Genomic DNA, 14,987 nt, shown 5'->3' with positions numbered 1-14,987 from the left:
TTCCTCCCCCCTCCCCTTATCTCCTCCCCCCCTCCCCTTACTCCCCCTCCCCTTTTTCTTCCTCCCCCCCCTCCCCTTTTTCTCCCTCCCCCCCCTCCCCTTTTTCTTCCTCCCCCCCCCTCCCCTTTTTCTTCCTCCCTCCCCCCTCCCCTTTTCTTCCTCCCTCCCCCCCTCCCCTTTTTCTTCCTCCCTCCCCCCCTCCCCTTTTTCTTCCTCCCTCCCCCCCTCCCCTTTTTCTTCCTCCCTCCCCCCCTCCCCTTTTTCTTCCTCCCTCCCCCCTCCCCTTTTTCTTCCTCCCTCCCCCCCTCCCCTTTTTCTTCCTCCCTCCCCCCCTCCCCTTTTTCTTCCTCCCTCCCCCCTCCCCTTTTTCTTCCTCCCTCCCCCCCTCCCCTTTTTCTTCCTCCCTCCCCCCCTCCCCTTTTTCTTCCTCCCTCCCCCCCTCCTCCCCTTTTTCTTCCTCCCTCCCCCCCTCCTTTTTCTTCCTCCCTCCCCCCCTCCTTTTTCTTCCTCCCTCCCCCCTCCTTTTTCTTCCTCCCTCCCCCCCTCCTTTTTCTTCCTCCCTCCCATCACAGGCCTTCCCTTTTGTTCTTCCAGCCCCTGCCCTTGTTTAAAAATCTGTTCCATTTCCTGTTTCAGGTCGATGATGAAAAGTCATCTACCTGAAATGTTAACTCTGTTCCTCTCTTCACAGATGCTGCCTAACCTGCTGAGTATCTCCAGTACTGTTTTTATTTCAGATTTCCAGCATCTGCAGTATTTTCTTTTTGCCATACATATCCGTTGTTAGCTTTTTAGAAGCTGTTTGGCAGCTTTTCTGTGTTTTGTAATATCCATTACGAAAACCTATTAATGCCTCAACATTGAGGTACTGATGTAAGTGGAAAAGTTACGCTGGCAATTGATTTACATTTTAGTAATTTCAAGACAGCCACTTAGAAGCCAGACTGATCTCACCAAATACTTGGCAACAAAGCTACCTGACAAACTGAAACCACAGTTCGCCGACAGAGGGCGTCTGCAGTAGGGAACCACAACGAGCATGCGCGTTACTGCAAGGTCCGCTGGGATTTGTAGATCACGTGATTCGGGGCCTGCGTCAACACCCTCGAACTGCAATTCCCGGCTGACAGCTTCCCACGTTGATTGGTTAATGTAACCGGAAGTGAAGGAGTGGAGCGCTTCCGTCGAGTGGTTTCTGCGCAACCACTGTTGGGCGGGTTTAAGAAAAGAAGCAGGTGAGTTCGGGGTGGCTGCTGGCTGGGCTGGGGGAGCGGCTGGTTTATTCTCTGGCCCCGGCACTCGGCTGGGCGGCGCACTGACTGAGTCCCTGCGTCATCCACACAGACGGTTTAAAGAGGCCGCCGCCTCACCTGGAGGAGAAAGTAAAGGCGTTGGTGGACATACTTGTCCCGCAAACGTCAAGTGGCGCTGCATTAACGTTTGTGTTTGTTTTTCTGAAATCGGGGAGTCAGCTATCTAAACCCTGGCTGAATTCCTCCTTCCTTCCTTCAAGGATCCAGAGGCTGGTAGGACCCCAGCTGACGGTGCTTTCCACATTATTTCTAATATCAACCCCTGTGACACTTACCGGCCTCCTCACAGCCGATAGCGATAGCCGCAGCCCACTTTCTTCTTGGGGGTGTTCCCCAAATCCAGAATAAAAATAAAAGCACTGCAATTTGGACCAGTCTGGCGATCAAACCTGGAATTTTCCGGGCCAGTCCCACACTGGTCAGTAAATTAAACAGCGGCCGAACAATTGTATGGTCCACTTTTATTTGCATAAGTAATATAGGCTTTGTGATGTTCTTTGGGGCTATTAGTTTCTGATGTCTGTTTAGTGCACTCCAAAATGGAGTCGGAAATAAATTACTCAGTTACTGGCATGCAATATCGTGATGCCAATTTTTTTTAATGTATCTACTAATTAATTGAATATTTATCTTGTAACAATTTATTGTGCATTCCAAATTGAGTGTTAATTTACTGGGAAGAGTGCACCAAATAAAAAGGGCCTAATGGACCTAGATCAAATTTTTAAGGATAAAATGGTACTAATGTAAAAATAAAAAGATGGAATCATTTATCTTCAGTGTTTTATAGTGTGGGTAATCTTCATTCATAAGTTTGGTTATGTCTTGTTTAAAAGAAACAATATGACATTGATTGGCATTTCAGTGCTAGTGTAAATTTATAAATAGCTGGGGAAGGGAATTATTGATGCTAGAGCTTCAGATGTGGGAAACGAATTTGTGAGTACTTTGCCAATATTGATATCATTCAGGGGTTGTGTGTTTTCTGTGGGTAGGCCCACAGTTGCTTACTAATGTAAATTTATATCCTGAAATACAACCTAGCCAAACAATAAAGCACTGGACTTGCATGTTGGAGGCTTAGTTTTGATCCAGCTTCAATTAGCCCCTAGTGGGTTTGTTCTGGTAGTTCCCAGCTAACTTGAGTTGGGGAAGGGAACATGAAAGCAGCAGCAAGCGAATCCATCAAGCATATGAAATGCAGTTTTTGTCAGCCAATACATGGCTGCAAAGAAGCCCATGGCCAAGTTCCAGCCCCCTGTATGTAGCCAGAGCAATATTTTCTCTAGCATATAGTAGATCCTGCATTAAAATTTTAGCAAGTACTTTTATTTTTAATATTTGCTCTGTACTGATCTTGTGTGGGTAAACCCTCAGCAGATTTTCTTTGAAGTAGCAATGGCTAATTTTTAAGTACTTAAAGGGCTACAACTTTATAAATCATGTCTGCTGGAAATATTGCATTAAGGCTCCACCAGCTGCATTCCTTAAAAGGGTCTCTTTGGTGACATGTCACCTTGTAATGGCTTCCCTTCTGAAAAGGCATGTAGGGGGGAAAAAACTGCATTTACCCAATTTTACTTCAGATTATTTGCAAAAAGTATGATGGACTCTTGTGCATCTCTGGTTTCAAATTCTGTTTCTATTGTGATAGTTGAAAGAAAGAACTTATATGTATATAGTGCCTTTCGCATCCTCAGGATTTTGCAAAGTGCTTCAGTAGTGTTGTTACTGTAGTAATGTGTGAAAATGTGAAAGCTAATTTGTGTACATCAAGGTCCCACAAACAACAATGAGATAAATTAGCATGTTTTAGTGATGTTGGTGGAGGGATAAATGTTGGTCAAGACACTGAGCAAAAGCTTCCCTGCTCCTCAAATAATGCCTTGGGATCTTTCATGCTCACATAAGCGAGCAGACAGGACCTCCGTTTAATGTCTAATGTGAAAGGCGGCACTGCCAATAGCATTGAGCCAAGGCTGACACCTACATGCACTTTTCTCAAAACAGTTTAACTACTTTAAAAAAAATTATTTCTGCAGTTTTGTCAACATTAGAGGGGGGAGATGTGGTGAGAGCAGAGAGAAAGAATCATGTGCTGGTGTTCATACTTTGAAAAATTAAAATGTATGGGGGACAGTTGCAAGAATGTTTCCATTAATTAAGCGTATGATTACATTTTGAATGATGCTGCCTTTCAAGATAAGAGCTCTTTATCAAGCAATGGAAATTTCTGACCATGTCACCACTAAAGTGCTTTTCACACTGCTGTACATAGTCCTTTTTTATATTATCAAATAATGCACTTGGCTGTGGTAACCTTCCATTTTTTTTCTTCCTGATTCAATAGATCAGACCTGTAAATGGATCGAGAATCAGAAGACACAGAGCTTTTTGAAAAATTGGGGACTGTTCTAAATGTTTCGGATGGTGAGACAGAGAAGCAGAAAGCGCCATCTGAGTATTTCAGTTGTGAGTCAACTTCAAGCAGACTATCGCCTGTGGAGAGTGACACTTCGGGAGCCAATGGCAATGCGGAGAAGCCGCAATCTACTCACATTGCCGCTGATCAAGAGACAGCAGAAGAGCACTTCTTTGAATGCAAAGAATCACTGGAGACTGATGGGTTTGAGGGCTTGGAAGATGATGTGATGAATTTAGAGTTGGAGGATGATTCCGAAATAAAGGAAACCAAAAAGCTTGAGTTTGATGAAGAATATTTACGAGAGCTGGAAAAAGATCTGCCTGAAGAAGAAAAAAAGGTAATCCATGTGACTTCACTTCATCAGATGGTGGGATTGAATTTGAGTTTGAACCTGCTCTTTAGTTTTTTAATGTCATATTTGTGGACTATAAACCAGATTATCTTTGGTGTTTTATCATTTAACCTACATTACTGCTATTTGTATGCTGGCATGTTGCAAATTCTGAAATCTAAACATAAACAATAACTAGGCTTTCAATCCCTGGGCACCAAGTTTTAACAGAACTATTTTGCTTTTTCACCATAGAAGCATGTTTGCAGTTGCCATGTGCCCACAATTACAGCCATATATCCTAATACATCAAGCTTCCTTCTGTGACTGCTTGTTAAGAACTTAAAAAGCATGGGATAAGATGAGGACATTTGACCCACTAAATCCATTCTTTCCAAGGACATAAAAACATAAGAAATAGGAGCAGGAATAGGCCACTTGGCCCCTTGAGCCTGCTCTGCCATTCAATAAGATCATGGCTGATCTTGGGCTCAAAGCCACTTCCCTGCCTGCTCCCCATAACCCTTCACTCCCTTATCTTGCAAAAATCTGTCTCTTTCCACCTTAAATGTATTTAATGGCCCCGCCTCCACAGATCTCTGGAGCAGAGAATTCCACAAATTTACGACCCTCTGAGAAGAAATTCCTCCTCCTCTCAGTTCTAAAAGGGCGACCCTTTATTCTAAAACTATGCCCCCGAGTTCTAGATTTCCCCACGAGTGGAAACATCCTCTCTGTATCTACCTTGTCGAGCCCCCTCAGTATCTTGCATGTTTCAATAAGATCACCTCTCATTCTTCTAAATTCCAATGAGTATAGGCCCAATCTGCTCAACCTTTCTTCATAAGTCAACCCCCTCATCTCTGGAATTAACCTAGTGAATCGTCTGAACTGCCTCCAATGCAAGTATATCCTTCCTTAAATAAATAGACCAAAACTGTATGCAGTACTCAAGGTGTGGCCTCACCAATACCCTGTACAGTTGTAGCAGGACTTCCCTGCTTTTATACTCCAACCCCCTTGCAATGAAGACCAACATTCCATTTGCCTTTTTGATTACTTGCATGTACCTGCATGCTAACTTTGTGTTTCATTCACAAGGACTCTCGGGTCCCTCTGAACTGTAGCATTTTGTAATTCCATTTAAAAAAATAATTTGCTTTTTTATTTTTCCTGCCAAAGTGGATAACCTCGCACTTTTCCACATTATACTCCATCTGCCAAATGTTTGCCCACTCACTTAGCCTGTCTGTATCCCTTTGCAGATTCTTTGAGTCCTCTGCACAACTTGCTTTCCCACCCATCTTTGTATCATCCGCAAACTTGGCTACATTACACTCGGTCCCTTCATCCAAGTCATTAATGTAGATTGTAAATAGTAGAGGTCCCAGCACCGATCCTTGTGGCACCCCACTAGTTACTGCTTACCGACCGGAAAATAACCCATTTATCCCGACTCTCTGCTTTCTGTTAGCTAGCCAATTCTCTATCCATCCATGCTAATATATTACCCCCAACTCCGTGAGCTCTTATCTTATGCAGTAACCTTTTATGTGGCACCTTATCGAATGCCTTCTGGAAATCCAAATACACCACATCTACTGGCTCACCCTTATCCACCCTGCTCGTTACATTCTCAACAAACTCCAGCAAATTGTTAAACATAATTTCCCTTTCATAAAACCTTGCTGACTCTGCTTGACTGCATTATGATTTTCCAAATGCCCTGCTACTGCTTCCTTAATGAAGGACTTCAGCATTTTCCCAACGACAGATGTTAGGCTAGCTGGTCTATAGTTTCCTGCTTTCTGTCTCCCTCCTTTCTTAAATAGGGGCGTTACATTTACGGTTTTCCAATCCGCTGGGACCTCTCCAGAGTCCAGGGAATTTTCAACCAATGCATCCACTATCTCTGCAGCCACTTCTTTTAAGACCCTGGGATGCAGGCCACCTGGTCCAGGGGACTTGTCGTCTTTTAGTCCCATTATTTTACCAAGTACTTTTTCCTTAGTGATAGTGATTGTCTTTAGTTTCCCCCCCCCCCCTCCCCCCATACAAAATTCTCACTACCCAAACCATTATACATTTCTTCCAGTTTCCTTCCCAAAATTGTGGATAACAAAACTCCAGTATGCCTATCTAACCTTAAATCCTGTGTTACATGTCTCTGGCAAGTTGCCTGCCTTGGTATGACATTTCCATAGTCCCAGCATTTCAGGAAGCAACATGTTTCAATCTTCCATCTGTACTAGTGTTTTGAACCCTCAGTTGAGGTGTTAATTCTGGAGTCTATTCCACAACTCGAGGGTGAATAAAATGCCCAGAGGTATCAAGTTTTAATTGACTTTTACAAATTTTTGTTTGTGCTCTGTACAAGTTGAACAATTGCATTATCTGTGCATTTTAAAACCATGATGATTTCTTATTTTAAAGATAAATTTAGTTCTGAGAGTTTCTTCTTGGCTTAGAGCCATAAATTCTGTAATCTCCTTTTCACTCTTCCTTAAATCCATTCCAGTGCATCCGTGCCCTTTTGAAGGCCGTGTGCCCACGATTACTCATATTATTAGAAATGTGGGCCCTGCAGTGATTTAACTAAAGTTAGAGTAACTTCTTTTGATTTAGATCCTTCTGATCTATTCTATTATCGTTAGTCCAATTGATAAATGTCACATTCACTTGATATTTTCAGTGGTCCCCTTTTTCACCATTGCTAATGCTTGTTCCTTTTATTATATATACACATTTCATGCTTACTATTTCAGCAAACATAAATCTACATTGAAATCCACTTAATTGATTGATCCAGTTCCTATGAATACCTTTCCTCATTGTGTGTCAGTTGGCTGCATGCTTTGTGACACTTCCTTCTGGATCGAGTTTTCCAATTATTGTTACCTGTTTTGCACTTGAAATTATTTATTTTTCATAAATCGTCCAGACTCATTTAGTCACCTGATGCCCCCCTCCCAATGTGCCTATTTATAGTCTCTCTTGCCATTAAAGCTGCTTACCTCCATGCATTCCCTAAAATGGGAGGGGGGTGAATGGATTGCGAAGGAAAACCAAAAAATGCTGGAAACACAGTCAGTCAGCCGCTGTAAAGAGGGAAAAAATGTTGACATTTCAGATAGTGTCTTTCAGAACTGAAGACTAAGATGAACAAACATTTTAATAGAATTGGAGAAAAGGGGAGGAGAGTGGAAGGAAAACCCTAGAAAATGTACTGGCGTCACATTGGATAGGGTTAACAAAAGCAGGATTGTTAGATAAAATGAGATGCTCTTAGACATGCAGTAGCAGACATTGATGGCACAAAATAGAACTTGCAAATAGCTAAGACAGAGGGGGACACACTTCAAAAAGATGAGAAATGGGTGGGGGAGAGAGAGGCTGTAATTGCAGGTGTGGAATTAAAATTGAAATGCTGCAAAATAGTATATAATTAAGGTAGTTGGTTATTAAAGTCAGTGTTAAGACCAGAAGATGCGTAGATTTGTCCTTTTGTCAGATCATGCTAAAAGTTTGCGCTCTCTGTTCTGACAGGCCTCACTACTGGGGTTACAGGATTAAAGGAACCTGAAAAGTGGTCAACTCAATATACCAGACCTTGCAGTTGTCAGTTTATGCTCGCCAACTCCCCAGTGACAATAATAGGATTTAGAACATGTCACATATGGAAGCTCTGGGGACATGAAGCACAGCATTGGAGAACTGAAGAGTCTCATTGTGGGTTTTCTGTTACAGTATCTGTACAATATCTACTGCTGTAGTCATGAAGTGTTCATGTTTCTCACCAAAATATAGGGTGACACTAGAATTTAAATCCTTTAATTCCTGTAGATATTCAAAATGGAAGGGTATTGGTAGTGGTGGTGATGTAAGACCTGAAGGTATATAATTGCATACACTTTTCACCTAGCACTGTACTTGGAAAGGCAGTTCATATTCATGCACTGGATTTTTAGACTTTGACAAATATTCTGTTTTACAGCGAAGGCGAGATGAGAGTCTGACGTTGAAAGAAGTTGGAAATGGGCAATTTAAAAAAGGAGGTAGGTGTTTTCAGCATGATTTAGTCCATGTGTAATGGGTTAGACAAATATAACGGTCATTTAGTTGAACACTGCAATGATGCATAGTAGTTTGAAATAGTTTTGTCACTTAATCATTTATCCATTTACCCATGCTGTCTAGTTAGTGTGTTAATATTTAGAATAAAATTCTCTTTTGTTCCTCATTTCCTGATCTGCCCTGGTTGTACCTTTTTCTAGCTGAGATATGATAACTGTTTCCCGATCTCTTTCCTGGTCTGGTGTTTTCCTTGTCTACATGTTGCCCCCTGGCAGCAACATTTGTAGACATGAGATCAGCGCTCTCATGTGCTGCTGACATTGAGCTTTTCTTCTCTGCTACCACTTTTGGCTCTTCCTGTCTTACTGTGTAGCCAATATCAACTGCTAAATGAGCAAACATTTCCTTCCAACTCATCAGAGACAAGACAAGCCATTATGTTTTGCTCCTTAGCACCTGATTCCCCCTCTCCCTCTCCGCTTCCTTAGACTGCACCCAATTGTGTGCAACCTTGGTGTTTAGTTTGACCTTCAGTTGAGTTTTAAGATCCATACCCTTGTCACTGTCAAGATCGTCTATTTCCACCTCTTTAGCAGTACTCAATTCTACCCCTGCTTCATCTCACTGCTGCTGGAAAGTCTTATCCACAGCATCATTGCCTCTGGACTCAATTTATTCCAATACTTTGCTTGCTGGCTTCCAACTCTGCCCTTCACAAATTGTAACTTATCCAAAACGCCACCACCCATGTCCTGTCCCGCACTAAATTCTGTTCTTTTACCCTGTGCTCACAAACCTTATTTGGCTAACTTTGTATTAACTTCCAAATCCTTGTCATTGTTTAAGCCACTCCAAGGTTTGCCCCTAACTACCTTTGCAACTTTATTCAGCCCTACGTTTCTGTACATATCGTCCATTCATCTGCCTCTGGCCTCCTCTAGATTCCCACTTCCCTGCATTTTCAACTGTTGGTCCTTCAATTGTTTCATTGTCACACTGTGGAAAGCTCTCTTTAGAGCCCTCTACCTTGCTTTCTCTTGTCCCTCTTTCAGAGCCTCCTAAAACCAACCTCTTCGATTTTTCTTTCAGCACCATCCGTAATCCTTCTCCCTCCACTTCCCAGTTCCAGTTATTTTTTGACATCTGTGAAGTGGTTTGTGAAGTTTTATTATGTTACAGGCACTCTAAGCCAAAGATGTTGGTGTTATAATGCGTAACTTTCCAAATTCAGCCCCCAGTTGACAAAAGCAGTTTCTTTCCTGGTACTTATCCCATGGGTATGTTGGGCAGTCACACTGTTGGCATTTGACGTTGTCGTCTATGATAAGTAAAGAGCGGGAGAGGAGAAGGCCCAGGACACAGCGGACCTGAGCGGGAACGGATAAAACCCCTGGTCTGGACAGATTACATCCGTGCATTTTAAAAGAATCTAGGGAAGAGATAGCAGAGGCATTACTACACATTTAGAAACTCGTTAGAAAAAGGTGTAGTGCCAGAGGACTGGCGGATAGCTAACGTAATAATACCTATATTTAAGAAGGGAGATAGAACATGTCCAGTCAGATTAACATCGATTGTAGGAAAAATAACAGAACCCCTACTAAAGGAGAAAATGGAAGAACATCTGGAAAATATAATAATTAGTCAGCATGGATTTCAAAAGGGAAAGTCTTGCTTGACCAACCTAATTGAATTTTTTGAAGAGGTAACGGAGAGTAGACAAGGGTAATGCAGTAGTTATAATTGATCTAGATTTTCAAAAGGCCTTCGATAAGGTATCACATAGTAGACTAATGAATAAAGTCAGAAAATGCTGAGTTGGGACAAGATTGGATAGCTGGCTGGCTTCAAGACAGAAGGCAGAGAGTAGGGGTAAATGGTAGCTATTCAGAGTGGCAGAAGGTGGGAAGTGGTGTTCCACAAGGATCAGTGCTGGGACCAATGTTGTTCACAATTTATATTAAAGATTTAGACTTTGGAATCAAAAACACAATTTCTAAATTTGTAGACGACACAATTTTGGGGGGGATAGTCAATACTGAGGAGGACTGCAACAAATTACAAGAAGACATGAATAAACTTGCAGAATGGGCATATAATTGGCAAATGAAATTCAATGCAGATAAATGTGAGGTATTACATTTTGGTAAGAAAATTAGGGTGGTCACATTTCACTTGGAAAATAAAAATTTAAATTGGGTAGAAGAGCAAAGGGATCTGAGTGCAAATTCACAAATCACAAAGTATCGACACAGGTTAACAAGGCCATAAAAAAAGCAAACTAAGCACTAAGGTTTATTTCTAGTGGGATAGAATTGAAAAGTAGTGAAGTTATGATAAGCTTGTATTGAACCTTGGTTAGACCACACTTGGAGTACTGCGTACAATTCTGTTCGCCATATTATAAAAAGGATATAGAGGGTGCAAAAAAGATTTACAAGGATAATACCAGAAATGCGAGGGTATACCTATCTGGAAAGGATGAACAGGCTGCGTCTCTTCTCTTGAAATGAGAAGGCTGAGGGGTGACCGAATAGAGGTCTTTAAAATCATGAAAGGTTTTGATAGAGTAGATACAGAGAGTGTTTCCACTTGTGGGGAAGAGCAAAACTAGAGACCATCAATATAAGATAGTCACCAAGAAATCAAATGGGGAATTCAGAAGAAACTTCTTCACCCAGAGGGTGGTGAGAATGTGGAACTCGCTACCACAGGGAGTGGTTGAAGCGAATAGTGTAGATGCATTTAAGGGCAGGCTAGACAAGCATATGAGGGAGATGGGAATAGAGGGTTATGCTGATAGATTTAGATGAGGAAAGACGGGAGGAGGCTCGAGTGGAGCATAAACGCCAGCATGGACTGGTTGGGCCGAATGTGCTGTATATCCTATGTAAGTAGCTCCCAATGTTCGTAGCTTGGAACATGGTTACTTAAATATTAAACAATTCAAGCAATTGGAACATTGAAATTGTGCTCATTAATCAAAACTAATTAAAATACTTTGGAAATCAATTTCTGCTTGTGAATATGCCCCCTGTAAGGGTAACCAATTAAGTGATATTTTTATTGTGGAAATAACATCTTGTTGCCAGGCAACCAATATTACTGGCCAGCAAAAAAAAAAATTGATGCAAGACTGCAAAACATCAGTTGCATCCATTCTACATAGCCAACTCTTCCTTGCATTCCTCTCTGTTTATTTTATTACACATTAAATGGAGAACAGTCACAAACGAATCTTTTGCCTATGCTGTCTTTTACTTGCAGAGTATACAGAGGCTGAGAACTCTTACACAGAGGCTCTTGGTGTTTGCCCAGCCTGCTACCAGAAGGACAGGTCTATCCTCTATTCCAATAGAGCTGCTGCTAGAATGAAACTGGTAAGCATTTCTCATTGGTTGTGTCTACACGCAGTTCTGCAGGATGGATTTGTAGACACGCAGGTGAACATAGATTATTATCTGTTTCCTACGAAGAACTGATCTGTTCGTATCAAGTTGATTTGTTGAACAGCTTGCTTGTTGAGTTTTGATAGCCGAGAACAGTAACGCAGTTGAACTATTGGTGTGCAATGTTTGCAAATTAAATTGAGAGTTGGGAAAGGCTAAATGTGTGATTATTCAGATTTGCATAGATACCTGTTTGGCATGTTGATATACCTTTTCTTTACAGCTCTGCTTCAAATTACTGTGCCTTATGGGCCTGGTCATTTTGCTTTTTACAGTACTGGAAATCCAGTTTAAAAAAAAAAAAAAAAGTTAGGTGTCAATGTCTGTTCCACAACAATTTTTAAATATGTTTCCCCCAAGAAATCTGATGGTGTTTATGCATGAATATGAGGATGAAAAATCTACTGTCTCAAGGAGCCTTGGCTGTGAAGACTAGGTAAGATGCCAGTGCCTCCAAACAATGACTTGTGCAAAAATGTTTGCAAAATCATTGGTTCTTCCTGATTCTTTTTCATTTTGTAAACTTTTTGGCACTAATACTTCAGCTGCTGCACTGTTCTCTAATAATGGAAATGTAAGGGAGAATTGTGAGAGAAAATCATCTCACTTGGTCACACTGACCTGAAGGTAAAATCGTTAGTTACTGTAGTGTCTCCAAATCTGCAGAGTGGACTCCCCTTCCCCAAGAGTTCAGAAAAATGAAATGCTAATCAGATACTAGATGACGACTGCAGGAATAATTAGTAATTATGGTAATATTTAATGTGTAAATTGGTTTTAAGAATAGTGAACTCATGGTTTGGCTCATTGTGAAATTTAAACTAGGTTTAATGTCTAACCTAGCCAAGCCCTTGTTGGGTCTTGGTTCCATTGGCTTCAACTACATTCCAGTACCTCATGCAGGTGGTTAATAGGTGTGAGCCCTAATGATGAAGATTGACAGGTGATTTGACCATAAGGGATATCACAGCCAAACCTAATCCTGCCCTTGCCACGGGGAAGACGTCATCTTCGTACTATGTGTAAATCTATTCTTTGTAAATATGTTACTGCTATATCTCGCGCACACAAATGAAAATGCAATGCTTTAGCAATTGTATTTTATGTGTAATATAAAAATGTTGGTGTTACGAAGATTGTCAGTCATCAATGTTCTCGTTTATCTGGGAAATTGAGACAGATCTGATAATGTAACATGTGAATCCATTATAATACAATGGGTTTGTTTTTGCTATTCGGGAATGATAAATTTCAGCTATGAGGAAATTGTGGCATTTTTGTTTTTTGAAAGAAGAGTACTTGCAATGTTTTATTCTATTTCTACAATGTTGTAAATATGCTGACTAATGAAGACCAATGTACTCTGATTACATCTTGCAGGGTAATACAATACAGCAAATGGTGGGATTGTTCTTCTGTTTACCAGCCAAATTGAGTTCTGCAATCTCCATTTTGAAGTTTTGATTATTTTGTGCATTCTGTAATTTAGAATTGGTGGAAAGAAATTGCATGAAATTCTGTTTTTGGAATTTACAGACATGTTGTCAAATTGTAATTATCTTGCACTGAAGAGTGAGTTTATATTGTAAAGCATTGCTTAATTAAACCATTGTTTTCAAAGTCTTTTCTGATCACTATTCTTTCTGCTTCAGGATAATAAGGAAGATGCCATATCTGATTGTACCAAAGGTAAGTTTTATGTTTAGTAAGTTGCTTTCTCAAATCACAAATTGTTAGAAATTAAGATGAGCATTTTAGATTTTGGAGCCCTCTTAATGTACAGCTCTCTGGTTTCATTATTTTCTTTATGCTAGTTTCTCTGAAACTGATTATTTTGAATTATGGTAAATACTGTCATGAGGCATTTTCTTTTTCAATTTGTAGCTATTGAATTAAATCCCAATTACATCCGTGCTATACTGAGGAGGGCAGAGCTGTATGAGAAAACTGAAAAACTTGATGAAGCTCTGCAAGACTATAAAACCATTGTAGAAAAAGATCCATCAATAGTACAAGCCAGAGAAGCCTGTATGGTAAGTATGTTATAACTGAATTCACATTACAAGCAGGAAATGAAATAACCAATTGTAATTGGATGATCTGACCTCTCATCGTATCTCAGAATAACATACCAAATATGGACTGGTTCCTCAATTCAAATTTGCTACACACTGTAGTTACACTAGATTTGGCATTTAGAAAATTTGTATTTTTTTTCTTTTAGAACTTACTTCTGTCTTCATGTATTGTCATTCCTTTTCCAAGAAGGAGGGCAATTCATTTGCTCTTGTGCCGCTCCTGGGTGTGGGGAAAATGCATGGGGTAGAGGGATGCTTCTCATCTCCATATGATAGTTTGATCAAAATTTGGAGCTTGCTATTTGGAGGAATACAGCTGTGAACCTGCATCTTTCCCCTTTGTTGCGCACCAATACCCAGTGTCACCTCTGGAAAAATTATTTCTAATCTAAATGAGAGATCCAAGGGTTGGGTAATCAGTTTCTCTCACGTTGGTACTAGAGTCTGAGCACTTGGGTCTCGAGAGAAGATGCTTAGGTTTAATATAAGGAATTAAGCATTGTTCAAATTTCTGTAAAAATGGCTGCACTATACTAACTACATGTAGATTTTATCATTCTACATTTGTCTTTTCTCAGTGCAGACATCTCAAATGGGTTTGTTACTGGGGACTGGACTTGGAGCTAAAAACCTCTGATGGGATTTTAAAAAGATAGGTTGGAATATTTTTGGACTGACTTGTTTGAAATGATATCCCATTCCATGATTGGGGATTTCAAAATTTTTGTTTAATCCTTATTTTATAGTCAGCATAATCATTTTAATTGGTAGTTTACAAGTTCAAGCTTCAGTAGTTCATCCATCAGGGCTTTTTGGTTCTTGCTTGAAGGGAGGTTTCCATAAATTTTCTGTATTTTGTTTAGTTTAATACCTTCATAGTAAGCTTTTATTCATCACTGAATATAATTTCTTCATTAATTTGGTACAGATATGCAGCAGCTTTCACATCTTATATAGATATTATCTTTTCAACCGATCCTGCCAAAGACACTGGCCCATTATTTACAGGGGTGCAGGGAGGCCAAAGAACCTGGCAAGGCCAGGGACACGGGTCCTGCCGAACTTAGTGGCAAGACCTTATTATCATTTTGTGGATGTGTTTCCCGCCTGGCAGTCAGCCAAATTGACAACTTGTCCGTTGGAAGAGGAAACCAACTCCACATTAACTGAGGGTCATAGAATCATGGAAATTTATGGCACAGAAGGAGACCATTCAGCCCATCGTGCTGAAAAAGAGCTATCCAGCCTAATCTCACTTTCCAGCTCTTGATCCATAGCCTTGTAGATTATGGCACTTCAAGTGCATATCCAAGTACT

The 14,987-nt window shown here is 40.6% G+C and overlaps 1 protein-coding gene across 7 annotated transcripts in view; it reads left to right on the top strand.

Annotated features, from left to right (window-relative positions):
* Positions 1–1,042: 1,042 nt before the first annotated feature.
* ttc1 (tetratricopeptide repeat domain 1) overlaps positions 1,043–14,987 on the top strand; it is a 91,325-nt gene continuing 77,380 nt past the window's right edge. The window contains exons 1-6 of one of the 7 annotated variants that reach the window (XM_085995410.1): positions 1,043–1,235; positions 3,664–4,075; positions 8,064–8,124; positions 11,411–11,523; positions 13,245–13,281; positions 13,477–13,625. In XM_085995410.1, the coding sequence (XP_085851536.1) occupies positions 3,677–4,075; positions 8,064–8,124; positions 11,411–11,523; positions 13,245–13,281; positions 13,477–13,625 (759 nt within the window). In that variant the 5' untranslated portion in view covers positions 1,043–1,235; positions 3,664–3,676. The other 6 variants (XM_085995415.1, XR_015079321.1, XM_085995416.1 and 3 more) reach the window with 6 other exon arrangements.

Source organism: Somniosus microcephalus, chromosome 8 (genome assembly GCF_052327205.1).
Source record: "Somniosus microcephalus isolate GS21.2 chromosome 8, FLI_Smic_1.0, whole genome shotgun sequence".
In the NCBI taxonomy this organism is placed as follows: Eukaryota; Metazoa; Chordata; class Chondrichthyes; order Squaliformes; family Somniosidae; genus Somniosus; species Somniosus microcephalus.
Note: the sequence above shows the minus strand (reverse complement) of the source record. Positions and strands in the feature narration are given on the sequence as shown.